Source organism: Eretmochelys imbricata, chromosome 6 (assembly GCF_965152235.1).
Source record: "Eretmochelys imbricata isolate rEreImb1 chromosome 6, rEreImb1.hap1, whole genome shotgun sequence".
Classification (NCBI taxonomy): Eukaryota; Metazoa; Chordata; order Testudines; family Cheloniidae; genus Eretmochelys; species Eretmochelys imbricata.
Window position 1 is genome coordinate 80,516,758 of NC_135577.1, and position 13,645 is coordinate 80,530,402.

General features: G+C 39.9%; 1 protein-coding gene across 2 annotated transcripts in view; it reads right to left on the reverse strand.

Annotated features, from left to right (window-relative positions):
* Positions 1-11,784, reverse strand: part of NOVA1 (NOVA alternative splicing regulator 1) — a 225,443-nt gene extending 213,659 nt beyond the window's left edge. For both annotated transcript variants that reach the window (XM_077820320.1, XM_077820319.1), the window contains exons 1-2: positions 11,649-11,784; positions 9,315-9,458 (exon numbers count right to left, since the gene is read on the reverse strand). In XM_077820320.1, the coding sequence (XP_077676446.1) occupies positions 9,315-9,458; positions 11,649-11,784 (280 nt within the window). The remainder of the gene's footprint in view (positions 1-9,314; positions 9,459-11,648) is intronic.
* Positions 11,785-13,645: the final 1,861 nt, after the last annotated feature.

Genomic DNA, 13,645 nt, shown 5'->3' on the forward strand with positions numbered 1-13,645 from the left:
CTGTATACTTTGTATTCTGTGTTGTAACTAAAATCAATTTGAAAATGTAGAAAACCTCCAAAAATATTTCAATAAATGGTATTCTATTACAGTTCAATCACACAATTATTTTTAATCGCTTGACAGCCCAAAAACAAAAAAAAAAACCCACAAACTAAGAAATTATGTAAAAATATTGGAAGAAAAATGTTTAAAATCATGCACTCAAAAGATAGAACATACTAGATTTATGACTGCCTGCATAACCTTCCCCCCCCCCCAATGTGTATTCATGTGACAGAGGTTCTCAAATTGGAGGGCACACAATGTATTCTGGGGGGTAGGAAGACCTCAGTATGAGAAGCTTGAGGAGGGGAAAAAAAACCAAAAACTTACTGTGCACATTCAGAGCTGGGTGGCCAGAGAGCAGTGGCTGCTGGCCAGGCATCCAACTCTGTAGGCAGTGCCGCTTCCAGCAGCAGCAGCACCAAAGTAGTAAGGGTGGTATGGTACTGCCACCCTTATTTCTGTGCTGCTGCTGGTGGCAGTACTGCTTTTAGAGCTGGGTGCCCAGCCAGCAGCTGCTGCTTTCCACTTTGCCTTCAGAGCTGGGCAGCCAGAGAGTGCAGAGGTGCCCGGGGGGGTGGGGGGTGGGGTGTCAAACTACTACAGACACAAAGAAGGGGGGGGGCACACAACCACAAGTTTGAGAACCACTGCATGACACTGTCTAATTATATGTTCACTTCCTGTCCCTCCCCTCACCCTCCCAGAGGGGACTAATTCATTCAAGTCACACATTGGACACACAAAGGGAGCGGAATTAAGGTTGAATGAGCAATCATAAGACTGGCACTTTCTAGTGATTCAGTTCACAACCTATGTAATTATATATACACAGATCAATACATTCAATTAAGTACTAGTAACTCTGATCTGCAGATATTTGGTAAAAAGGTAAGTCACATTGGTGAGGTGATAGGAAGGAAACTTTGTCTGCTGGCTAGGCTTTACCTAGTTCTATAGGCAGAAAACTCCACGTTCCTACACTGTCAATACAGCATATTTCAAAAGAACTGGAGTCACTAGTGTGCAATTTTTGTTAACAAGTATTTTTCAAGAACTCTGGGGGTGCATAATATACTTCTTGATCCAAGCTGAATAGGTGCCACTCTAAAGGAAGGGAGGGAGACTGTCCTGAATTTCAGAAGCTATTTATGAGGGAAATCACAGGTGCACTAAATGTCACTGAACTAAGCACAAAAGGAGTGTTTTTAAATGGGAACAAAGACACACACAGAGGGTCTTTGTGTACTAATTTAATTAATGACTGACAATACAAGGACTCCAATTGGTGAAATATCATCAATGGCCATAAATATAATTTTAGTTCTGCATAACAAATGATCTTACCTGAGCGATTCTCAAAAAATGTCAAAACATTGATTGTGTTTTTCATCTGATCCTGTCAATGCTGAGATGACAGGCCCTGCAGGATGCAGTAACAGATCAATGATAGAAAACAGATGTTTAGTCTTTCCACAATGAAAATCTATAAGACCAAACAAATATAAATTTTTGTCTGAATATCAGGCTTCCTTTCACCAAAAGTTACTTCTAAATACGACAGTGAACATTCACACATGTAGACCATTTCTCTTCCTCGCTTGGAACAATCTGAACAACCCCCTCCAGATCCTCATATCTGAGGACTCAGGGTTTGTATTTTTACAGAGTGCCAACACATGACAATTAACCTGGTCCTTGACTCACATAAGAGGTACCTGCAAGGGCTATATTGGGCACACAACCTCAAAAATTTTACCTGACCCAAGATTCTTTACAGATGAAATACAGCATTTAATTGATAAAAAAAAAGTAAATATAACTGGAAAATAAATATTGAAAAGAAAAAGGGTATGTCATCAGTAATCTTCCAACCGGAAACAGAGATTTTGATACCAGTCCCAAAACATTGCCCTTAAATGATCACTGACATGGGCCCATGTAATTTCAAAAGGAATTTAGTTCTTACAAATTTTCCTTAGCAAGAATACTCAGTATCAAATAATTCTCACTGTAAAAAAAAATGTAACCACATTTTAATTATGGAAGATGATAGGAGAATAGCAAGTTAATTCAATAACAAGTATTGAATTTAGATGGTTGATAAGGTATGTTTTCTGTTTACTGTTAGAAACTGGTAATACCAAAATTAAACATTTAAAATACAAGGTACTCTGACAAAATGTTTTTCTTCAAATGAAAAAACACAAGAGCAACCTAACCAGTCTTTATAAACCTCTGAATAATAACAATTTGAAATTAGGATGCATCAGGTTTGCAAAATTAGTATTAACTGTGTATACAGAAAAACAAAACAAAAATAATGGAAAGGAGTAGAGCCTTATTAACCAGTGATCTGACATTTAAAAGGTCTCTCAGTTTGACACTATTTAGATATTTCTGTGTTGGAGTAACAGAAAGCATACTTAAGGAACTTGATATAATTTCCCCACGGCTGTGCCACAGAGGCAATGAGGAAGGGCTGCTAGTCTTATTTTCCATTGAGGCTAATACTAAAAAAACTGAAATCACAAATGGAAGTTTATTCAGACAACAAATTACCAAATTTCAGTTTAATATGATATATATAAATCAGAATGAAACAACTCAAAGCATGCATTTAACATACTCCACTGCATAAATATTTTACAGTAAACCAGGAAGGAATTTTAAGTACCCAAATAAATAGATCATTCAAAGTACAGTAGAAATGTGAAGTTAATTTTCCATTAAATATTTAACAATGTTTATTTTTAATTCTCATATATCCCTGTCTCCCACCCAACTTGTCTGAACAATATAGATATTTTGTTTATATACAACCATACTTCTGTTTTTATTCTGGCAACAAGAATGTTTTTGTTAAGTCCACTATATTAGCAATCTATTCAAAAATCATAGTTATCAACTTTATTAATTCATAGATAAAGGGTTTCCTCTTTACCAAACCTATTAATTACAGCTTTAAACAAAAGTATGTCAAAATTTTACACTAGTATCTAACAAATCCAACGCTGAAACCAAAAAGGCCCACCTACAAACATAATCATCATCAAGAAGGGCTTAAAAAGCAGTCTTTCCATTTCTGGTATGTATTGCGTTTTACACCATGACACTGCAGCCTCAGAGGGTCAGATTAATTAAGATCAACAGCAGCTGCAGTGCAACGTGAGAAGCACGCTACCACAGTTCCCACCAGTCCAGCCCAATTACCTGCAGCATTCCAGCACTGGACAACTGACAACCCCCACGCTCTTTACTAAGTCATTCACTCCCACTGGTCTACTGATAAATGTTAAAAACAAGCTAACCTCTTTTTGAGAAGGGCTACAAAGTGGAGTGCACCTGCTGCAAGCTGCAATGATGAGTCCCAGAGAGATGTTTGTCAGTCAGATCTCTACAGATGTTGTTTAACTTCATACTAGAGCTGTATCCAAAGATGGAAATGAGAAAGCAATCAGGCACAAACCCTCCTCCCAATCCCCCCCACAAGTTCTATTTCTAAAAGCTGTAATCTGACAAACTTAAAGTAAAGTTTGTTTGCTAACCACTGAAAATAGGTGAGATTAAATTTTGTGGTTAACTACAGCTGAGAATACCGACATCCACAATATTAATTAGCGAAGAATCAAGATCACTAAGGTCCTGTTACAATTCCTTTTTCATTAATGTATGAAGGATTTACCTCCATTTAAAAAAAACTGCATGTTTCTCATATTACAGAAGTTGAGGGGAGAAGATTCTTTTAAGAAAACTGAATTGCTGTTTGGAGAGTGATTTTATATATTTGTCTCCAAGCCTTCATAATGTAGACCACAGATTAGCACATTGATCCTGCCTCCACAACCAACCACTGAAATGCTACATGGCAGTTTTGTATTGTGTGCAAGGAGGAAGAGTGGGGGAAAATGGTTTAAAGTGTCATTTTTATACAAAATTATGTTGTTTCTCTTAAATGGATTTTTCCCCAGAATTCTGCAGTGCCCCAAAATGAGGGTGCAAAACACAAGTTTCTGCTGCATCCATTCAATTTACACATAACTTGACTATATGAAGAAACAAGTGCAGTATATCGTCATTAGAAACCCTTTAATTTACTTCTAAAATATAAAACATTCTCTGATAGAGAAGTTCTGTCACATAATAAACAACAAGAATAAAGTTGAGGTGGTTTTCATTTCCATGTGATGATCTTAGAGTTTTGTTCATTATTCTGCTATCTTTATTTCGCGTAACAGGTTTGTATGAGTATTATTGTTGAGAGTTAGCTAGCCATTTCAATGCAGCACACAAAAAAGTCTACATAATTGTTACTTGTTTTCAGTTTTCCTTTTTACTATTTTTGAAATTGCAAAGTCACTCAATAATTCAACAAAAAGTTCACCACCAAAGACCTATTCAGCTAACACAGAAAACCCTTTTCTTAGAAAAAATTACATGCATAACACCTTTAGAACATGAAATCATTAAAACTACTATAATCCTCTTCCAAATGAAGGGAAATTAGTAAATAGATGCACAAGGGAGCTAAATGTACAACCATCTCTAGATCACAGTGAGTGAATACATTCATTTGCAGTTTCCTTTTGAATGTAAAATATTGAGGACCTTTCAGTTAAGAAGCTAACTTTTTTTTTTTTTTAATTCTGTCCCAGTAACCAGGCAACTGACAGCTGTCCTATTGAGAATTCTCCCTCTGAACAGCTGGCAATCAACCCTTGGCTTTTTACTTGTAGAAAACTAAGAAACTAGAACAAGTCTGCAAATCTACGCAGCTGTAAGAGCTCAATCCTAGAAACCCTTACTTACATGAGTAGTCCTTACTCATACAGTTCTACTGTTGTAAACAGGATTACTCACATGAGTAAGAGTCTGCAATATAGCTTGTCAAGCTTTAGAATTTATTTTTTACGAAGTCCTTACTTTCTCATTGACAACATTTCAGAAATCTGTGATAAAATTCTCAAATATCAGGGAATAAAAACCAAGATACATCAATATTCCAAAATGCTACAAGCTGAACTATTTTTCTTATCCCATAATTCTCTTCTCTAGGTCTTAAGAAATAACATTTTCTCTTCATTTAGAATGTTAACACTAATATAACCAAGTAAACTATTTGCAGGGGTTTTTTTTTTGTTTGTTTGTTTTAAAAGGAGTTACATGTATTTTTTCAGTGAGAACCTACTCGTTTCTAAGCTAACAATTAAAAAATGTTACACGTCCTTTATTACACAAAGGGAAAAAAACAGTGAGGAAACAAGCTTGATGTATCATGCGTTTATCCTGCCTAACACAGTATAATATGAGTAATGAAGCTAGATGTATTCTATTCAAATGTTCAGTAAAGTTGTGTATTTCACACTCAATTCACTTTCAAGGTTTAAATAGTCAACACACAAACTTTTCAGAGGACAGTCACACCAAAGATACCTGTGAAATCATGTAAATAATGCATTAATTTAAAAAAAAAAAAAAAAAAAAAACCACAACACCTCATTTTCACATGCAAGATGAATGCTTAAGACAATCCAGTTAGTAAATACATAACAGCATTATAACACACAAAATATGTTTTGTATACTCTGTCTTTTTGTTAAGTGTACATTTTAGTTGTACGGAAAAAAGTTCTTCCACATTAAATGTCCCATACCAAGTTTGAGGACTACCCAATTAGAATTTCATAAAATAAAAAGCAGCTAACCTATTAATTAAGAATAATAAAATATCTTATCTCCATTTTATCTTCATATCATTTTATCTATATTCTAATATATTTCAGTTAGCATATTACAACATAGTTGAAAAACCATCAACTTCACTCAAATTCACCCAAGCACTAAGTTAGGAAAGATCCTGTTGCAAGATAAACAACGTGATTATATAATTTCACATAAGAAAGAGTAAAGACATTCACTTGCAACGGTTTAGGAAAACAAGGAAGAATATACCTAGTGTGGTTTTCAGGCCAGCGTTCCTTATATTTCTGAAAAATGGAGCACTGGATAAAATAGTGAGTGCAAACATAAGAAAGTATCACCTTTTTACACTATGCAAAATTTAAGTACACACAAAACTCCAACTTTTCATGGCAACACCTTCAAAAGGTTTTACTTCATTAATAATTAGTATCATGACAATATCAGTATTTCAGATTTTGGACTAGAAACCGCTTGCCAAATATATAATTGGAACCTTGTAACAGAAAATGTTACTCCCACATTTTTAAAACATACAGTTAGACAATTTCACTTCAGATTTATTAGTCTAGGTAGACAATATGAATACAAAAGATTCATACATGAAATATACTCTAAACAAGATGACCAGAAGGTAAAATTTTATGGGTCAATACAGTTTTTAAAAAGTTACTTGATAATTTAGAGGGACAGTGTCTTGCAACAGCAAGAGAAATAGGATTTACTTTAAAAAAAACCCACTGCTGATATCATAAAACAGAATACACACAACTGTTAATAAAGCCCATGAACTGTCCTTTTCCTTTGTTGAACTAAAACCTTTAACAAATAGAAATACTTTAGAAATGCATGCTTCCTTTCAACTTCTTATAATTAGATCTCTCTCTTCTTAATTCTAAAGCTACCGTAAATAGTTTTCTGAAGCACAAACAAAAAAATTATTCTGACAGACTTACTCTGTATATTGAATACCTGTACCATAAGATCACACAGTGAAGAACTCATGACTTTAATATACCAATCCTTCTCCCTTCCAAATCACCCACTCTTAAAAACCGCGCTGAACTTTCCCTTTCAGTTACTCCTCTCCTTCCCACTAAAATTTAAGCTTAACAGCAACCTCACAAATACAGTGTTTGCAAAATAGATATTTAATGTAACTATAGGTATAAATTAGTCAACATATTAATGAACATATATACACCCAAATAGGTTTTCAGATAACTGCATACTTCTACCAAAAAAAAAAAAAAAAGTCCTCAACAGTATGAATCACAGTATAAGACTAGTATAAGATTAGCAGGGTTTTTATCCCTCATGTAAGAGGGGCTGGAAGAAACCCAAAAAAGTCATCAGCTTGGAGAATGCCAGGACCTCAGAAAATTCCACAGGCTCGTGGACAAATGCACACAGAAAGACTAACAAGATCCAGCTACAAGAGAATCCATTTTTCTCATCTGTCCATTCTGTAGCAAATAACAGTCCTTCTTAAATTATGTCTAAATCATTAATCTGCCAAATGACCTACAGTGTGGCTACATATATAAAACAGACTGTGTAATATCTAACTGGACATTGATCTATACTTGGAAAAATTAAAACTGTACCAAGACTTCTCTTGTCCTGGTATTTCCTTCAGAGAGAATCTGTTTACGTCACAGAAACATTAGACATTTTTTTATTCATCTCATTCTGGCTTGCCTAATTTTTAATTTTCAAAGGACACTCCTGCTGATACCGCTGTAGCTGCATAATTTACAGAACAAAAAAGTATGTAATTCTGATTTAATCAGAAAAGAACAAAATAACTATGTTAGAGTACTGAACAAAAGATATAATCTTTGGTGCATCCTTTCCAACTCACTGTAAATAAACTATAGTCAAATGAAAAGGCATATAATTTAGTATTTGGAATATCCTTCATAAACACCAATTTTCTGCAACATCCTTGCACATCTGATACCACCTCATGTATAATGCAAATAATCTATTTCATTTTCATCTATTGACAGTGAATTTAATTTACCATTGCAGCTCTTTCCCCAGATTACGTTATTAATTCCGCAATCAGGCTCTTTTGAATGCTTTTATTTCTCCATAGAGTTTTCACAATTCTGCACTGATTTTTTCACCCTAATACACCTTTCAGAATATAAGAATTGTGTTACCAAAACTTTCTTAAGGCAAAAAAAGTAAAGGCAAAACAAAAGTTTCTGAATAACAATGCATAGCAATTACAGAACTATTTCATTTCATAGAAAATCTAAACTTATTTTAACTGTGTTAGTACATTAGAACGCTATAAATTGCATCTATAAGAAAAAACAACAGGTGCATTTTCCATTTCCATATCAAAATGACAATTTCAAAATAATGACAATCTTTCCATAGAGAATAAATGATCCACTTCTGCTTGACAGTGAAACAGAGTGGACAGGAAACTGAAATACTCCAAATGCTCATGCTCTGCTTACACTCATGCCAGCTGTCTTTGCTGTTTCAGCAAGATGACTGAATTTTCTAAATTAGCTCACCAAATGCAAAACGGCTTTATCTTCCCCACAAAAAAGAAATATTAACAATATCTAGGCACCTCGACTCTGAATTACTAGCCAGAGTTCAAAGTTGCAAAACCAGAACACTGGCGAAATTATAGCTATGTAGTAAATTATTCACAGTCAATAAAAAATTAGATAGATTTCAATTCAGACTAGAAGTCCAATTAGTAGATACTAATTTGTTAATCTTCAGAAAGAAAGTCAAACTTAAGATGGAGCGAAAGAAATATTTTGCAGAAGTTCAAAATGATGCAGATCATTATGCATGACCTGCTATTTATAACATTTTGATCAAAAATGAGAAAAAGCTGTAATAAAAACAGGCACTCTGAGCATATAAATATTGAATGCTTTGTTGTTTGCATAAATACAGTATGCACAAAACACACCTATTTTCTTATTCATCTGAAGTATTATATTTCCTTTCATATCATAGATTTTCCTTTCGTACTTATATTAAACACAATCTAAAGAAAACACCTGAAGAGCAGTAGCACTTGTCCTCTTTACTTCACTCCAGGGCCAGTGAACAAACCAATGATGCAGAAAGAAGATACGTAATGGATTTAAAGTAAATGGCCCATTCTTTAAGAAGCAGCCTCTCATTTTTATTCATTCTAGCTTAATTGCCTTACAATGATGTCTGAAAACTTCAGAAGCATACCCATTTTTAATGCCAGCTGTCAAGGTTGGTTCTTTAAAAGTAGGGGGTTTTTTTGTAATAAAAAGTGCTCAGAAAATATATTCACAAAAATGTTTTCCTGCAGTAATATTCTAAATAACTTTAGCCATATTTTATGGCCACTAAATTATTAGATAGTACCCAGTCAATTCCATAAACAAATTAAGATAAGACTGTTCATATGCTCACTGTAACATGTTGTAGTGTACTTCTCTGCTCAATAATGCTTCCGACTGCACTGAGAAGCTTACTCTTCAATGCATAAACCACATACATCACGTATATATTTCCCTTGGGATTTAAAAGTAATCTGCTAATATTTGCACCTACCTGGGTAAAAATCTTTGGATTTAGACAGCTTGATGGTCGCCCCAGTCTCTTTCTGCAACTGAACAATTGTCTGTCCTCCCTTCCCAATTATAGATCCAGCAGCATAACTAGGTATGAGGACCTTTAGAAAATACTGGCCATCCTCTGAAAAATTGAGATATGCAAGGTTAATTTGGTTTACAAAACTTTTGTTCTCCCACATGCCCACAAAAAAAAAAAAATCAGTAAATATGTGAACATACCTATTAATACATGCACAACTATACATCTAACCAGTTGCATCATTCTATAAGAAATGCATGGAATATGCATTTGCCATTTTAAAAGATTTACATATTCACTCAGTGGAAATTAAAGAATCTATCCATTTTCCTTAATTTTCTGAAAGCATAAAAACAAATGACAAAAATTGAGTTGTATTTCTGAAGACGGAACTGTTCCAGTTCTAGCTGTTACCATGGTACAATTAAACAAATTGACCCCTTCCAAAAAAAAAAAAAAGTGCACAAAACATGCATGACGACAAATCACAACCCTCACTAAAAATACTGCTACAGAAATGCCAAAACTTTTTTAAAAAGAAAAGAATGATAAAGTGATGGGCTCTTTGTTTGACATTAGCAAATGCATGAGAACAGCAATTACCTATTGCCTGCTTTCTTCTTAAGTGTGCAAAACAACTAGTTTCCTACCAAAAACCCACCCCAAATGTGGAGTTTTATTTTCCAAGCATTTCAGCCACTGCCAAGAAAACAACCCAACATGGTGTGGATGGAATTACTTGCCTAAGTAATCCTGATGTATTTCTTTAGCACTTCTTAGGCGACAGTGATCTCTTTTAAGCTCATTAATTAAAAGACATTAAGAAGAATTTTTCTCAATTGATCAAAAGCTTAAATCACTTATTTTAAATACATGTAAAAGTGATAATGCCAATCCTCCCCCCACCGTTGGATAACAAAACCCAGAATCAGAACTGGAAAATATATACAATGAATGAAACGAATGTTTCCCAGCCTCATCTTGCAACTGTGCTCCCTTCCTTTACTGATCCAGCAGCAATGAGTCTAAGGACCTTTAGAACACTGGCTCTGAAAAAGGTGAAAGCTATACAAGGGTAGTTTATTTTAATGACTAGAAGTCCTGAAAACCAATCTCAAAATTTTATCATAAAATAGAGTTCTCTATAAAGTTTGTTTAAAAAATAAATAGGAGCAGATTCAGGTCCATCTCACTGTCCCTATGAAAGGGTATAAGCATCCCAAATAGTGCAGATGGAATACCACAGTCCCCATTTATATTAAATATAGGTACAATACATTATCATACAGAATGCTTTTCTTAATATTGGATGAATAAATTCACCTCTGCCTCGGTGCATTGTTATGATGACTCCAGTGCAAATGAAAAGAGGAGATGCTAGTCCCGTTATAACTCATCTCATCCAGGAAGAGCAGGATGTTAACTAACAAGTCACCGCACCAGAGACAACTCCCCCCACTCCAACACCCCCCAACCCCAACAAGCCAAATCAATGCAACAGTGTCACACTGACAGATGAAGTGAGGCCAAGGAAATGGGAAACACCGGTCAAGATTTAAATCCAGCTTGTGAGCCAGCAGCTGGAAAAGGGGGAGAGCGCCTTCGCCATCCCCCTGCCACCCAGCTGCCATTTATTTATTTATCTTCGCTAACGTATCGGTCGGGTGCTGGGGCAGCAGGAGCCCCCTGTGCCCACTCCAGCCCCTATAGGGTCACGGCTGCACACCCACCCCGATGGATATTAAACCCAAAAGACTGCTAGAGTCTGAAAACCGACGCCATTTTGATGAATGATAAGTTATAAGGCTGCTGCACCCCGGGAGTAGTGCCACCCCCCCCCCACGCCGGACGGAGCCCCCTCCGCAGCCTTCAGCGCGGCCCCGGGCCACAGAGCCGCTTCCCCGGCCGGTCCGAGACGCGCTGCGGGGTCAGGTGCTGGCCGTGCCCAGCAGGGGGGTGAGTCCTCCCGGGGTGCAGCCTTCCGCTCCCCTCCAGACCCCGGCCCTGTGGCGCGGCCCCGTCCGCGGGAGGTCAGGGAGCCGGGTCCCGGCAGCAGCAGGCGGCGTAAGGCTGGTTCAACCGCCCCCATGAGTCCCGGGCGCTTCCTCGCCCCCCCGTTCGGTTTTTACCCTTTTTGAACAATTGTGCCGGAGCCCCGGTGAATTCTGCGGGGCACTTCAGCCCCCGCGGCCGCCGGGAAGGGCCTCCCGCCGGGGCACGGTGCGGGGAGGCAGGTAGGAGGGAAGGTGGGCGGGCGGAAGGAGGGTGCTGCGGGGGGGGGGGGATACCCACCGCCCGTGTTGGTCCTCTTGGTGCTGCCGGCTTCGGGGGGCGCTTCGAGCGGTCTTTTGCGGGAGTCCGGCGGGTCCAAGTCTATAGGAACCCCGGTGTGGGTCCCGTTCTGCTGGATGGGAGCTGCCGCCATCATGTTCGCCGCGGCCAGGAGCAGAATGGTCTCTTCCTTGGGGAGGCGGGGGGCAGGGCGGGGACGGGGCTCGTCCCGTTCTCTGTCCCCCCTCGGGACGGCGGAGCTCCGCGCGGGGTGCCGAGGATGCTCCGGGGCTGGCCCGGGGGGGAAGGGAAGAGAAGCGGCGGGACTGGCCGGAGGAGCAGCTGCAGTGCAGTGCCAGGAGGAGAAGGCAGACGGGGGGATCGGAGGGGGGAGAGGGGAAGCGAAAGAGTAAGACAGAGGAGGAGGAGAGGAGGGAGAGTGTGAGTGGGAGAAGAGGGGAGGGGAGAGAATGAGTGAGACGGGAGGGAGGGAGGGAGCGATGGGGATGGCAGGTGAGCCAGCGAGTGGGAGTCTGCCAGAGGATTCACGCTGCCTCCGTGCCCCCTTCAGTCTCTCCCTGCTCTAGTCCTGCGCCGGGGGCTGGTGCGGGGCGGCTGCTGGTGGCTGCTCTCGGGCTCTCATTCTCGCTCGCACTTACGGGGCTGTGCGTACCGGGGTGGAGGCTGCGCCGCGCGCGCACGCAGAGCTTGCCGGTTCCTCCGTGCAGCGGGGCCAGCCAGCCTCAGCGGAGCTACACACAAGGAGGGAGAGAGACGGGGGAGGGGGCCGAGATTTGGGGGTGGGAGGAGAATAAAAAGAAAGGCGGGGCTTCTTGGGAAGATAGGCGGGAGGCTGAGCCAATCGGAGGTGAGGAATGTGAGGTTCGGATTGAAGCGCTTAGCCAATCAGAAAGGATGGGCGGAAGACAAAGCAGGGGGGGCTGAGGAAGCTAAACCGCATGCTGGGGAGGGCATGCGGCCAGTGTGCCCACCACCCCGGGGTGGGTGGGCATGTGGAGAGTGCGCCTGCGGAATTAGAGCTAACCTAATAACACCTACCCTACCAAGTACCTGGGTTGGGGAGTGAAGACTGAAATAGCCGGGAAACGTCCTAGTTAAGGTTCCCCTCTGTTCGTCCGCACTATTTCTAGGTTAATGTCTTTCCATACAGGAGCATAACGATTCCTCCCACAGTGCAATCGGATAGTACACAGGTTTTTTTCCACAGCCTTAGAGAGCCGTGTGTAGTCCGCATCTTTGGGTATACCAGAAAATAAAACACTGTGAAAGTCATTAATATTACACATCATGCTCCATGCCTTGGGTCTGACCAAATTCAGGCTCCATTTAGGTCAATTTCACAGTCACAGGATTTTAAAAATCATAAATGTCATGATTTCAGCAACTTAAATCTGAAATTTCACAGTGTTGTAATTGTAAGGGTCCTGAACCCAAAAGGAGTTGGGGTGCGGGTTGCGGTACTGCTACTGTTACTTCTGCACTGCTGCTGGCAGCAGCACTGCCTTCAGAGCTGAGCAGCAGCTTCTGGCTGGGAACCCACCTCTAAAGGCAGAGCCGCCATCAGCAGCAGCACGGAAGGAAGGATGGGATGGAATGGTATTGGCACCCTTACTTCTGCGCTGTTGCCTGCAGAGCTGGGGCCTCAGTCAGCAACTGCCACTCTCTGGCCACTCAGCTTTGAAGACAGCAGCACAAAGTAAGGGCGACATGGTATGGTATTGCCACCCATACTTCTGCGCTCCTGCGGGCAGGGCACTGCCTCCAGATCTGGGTGCCTGGCCAACAGCCGCTGCTCTCCGGCCGACCAACTCTGAAGGCAGCACAGAAGTAAGGGTGGCAATACTGTGACTACCCCCCCCCCCAAAAAAAAAAAAACCTTCTGACCCTCCCCCCTGCAACTCCCTTTTTGGCCAGGACTCCCAATTTGAGTAATGCTGGTCTCCCCCACGAAATCTGTATAGTATAGGGTAAAAGCAAACAAAAGACCAGATTTCACG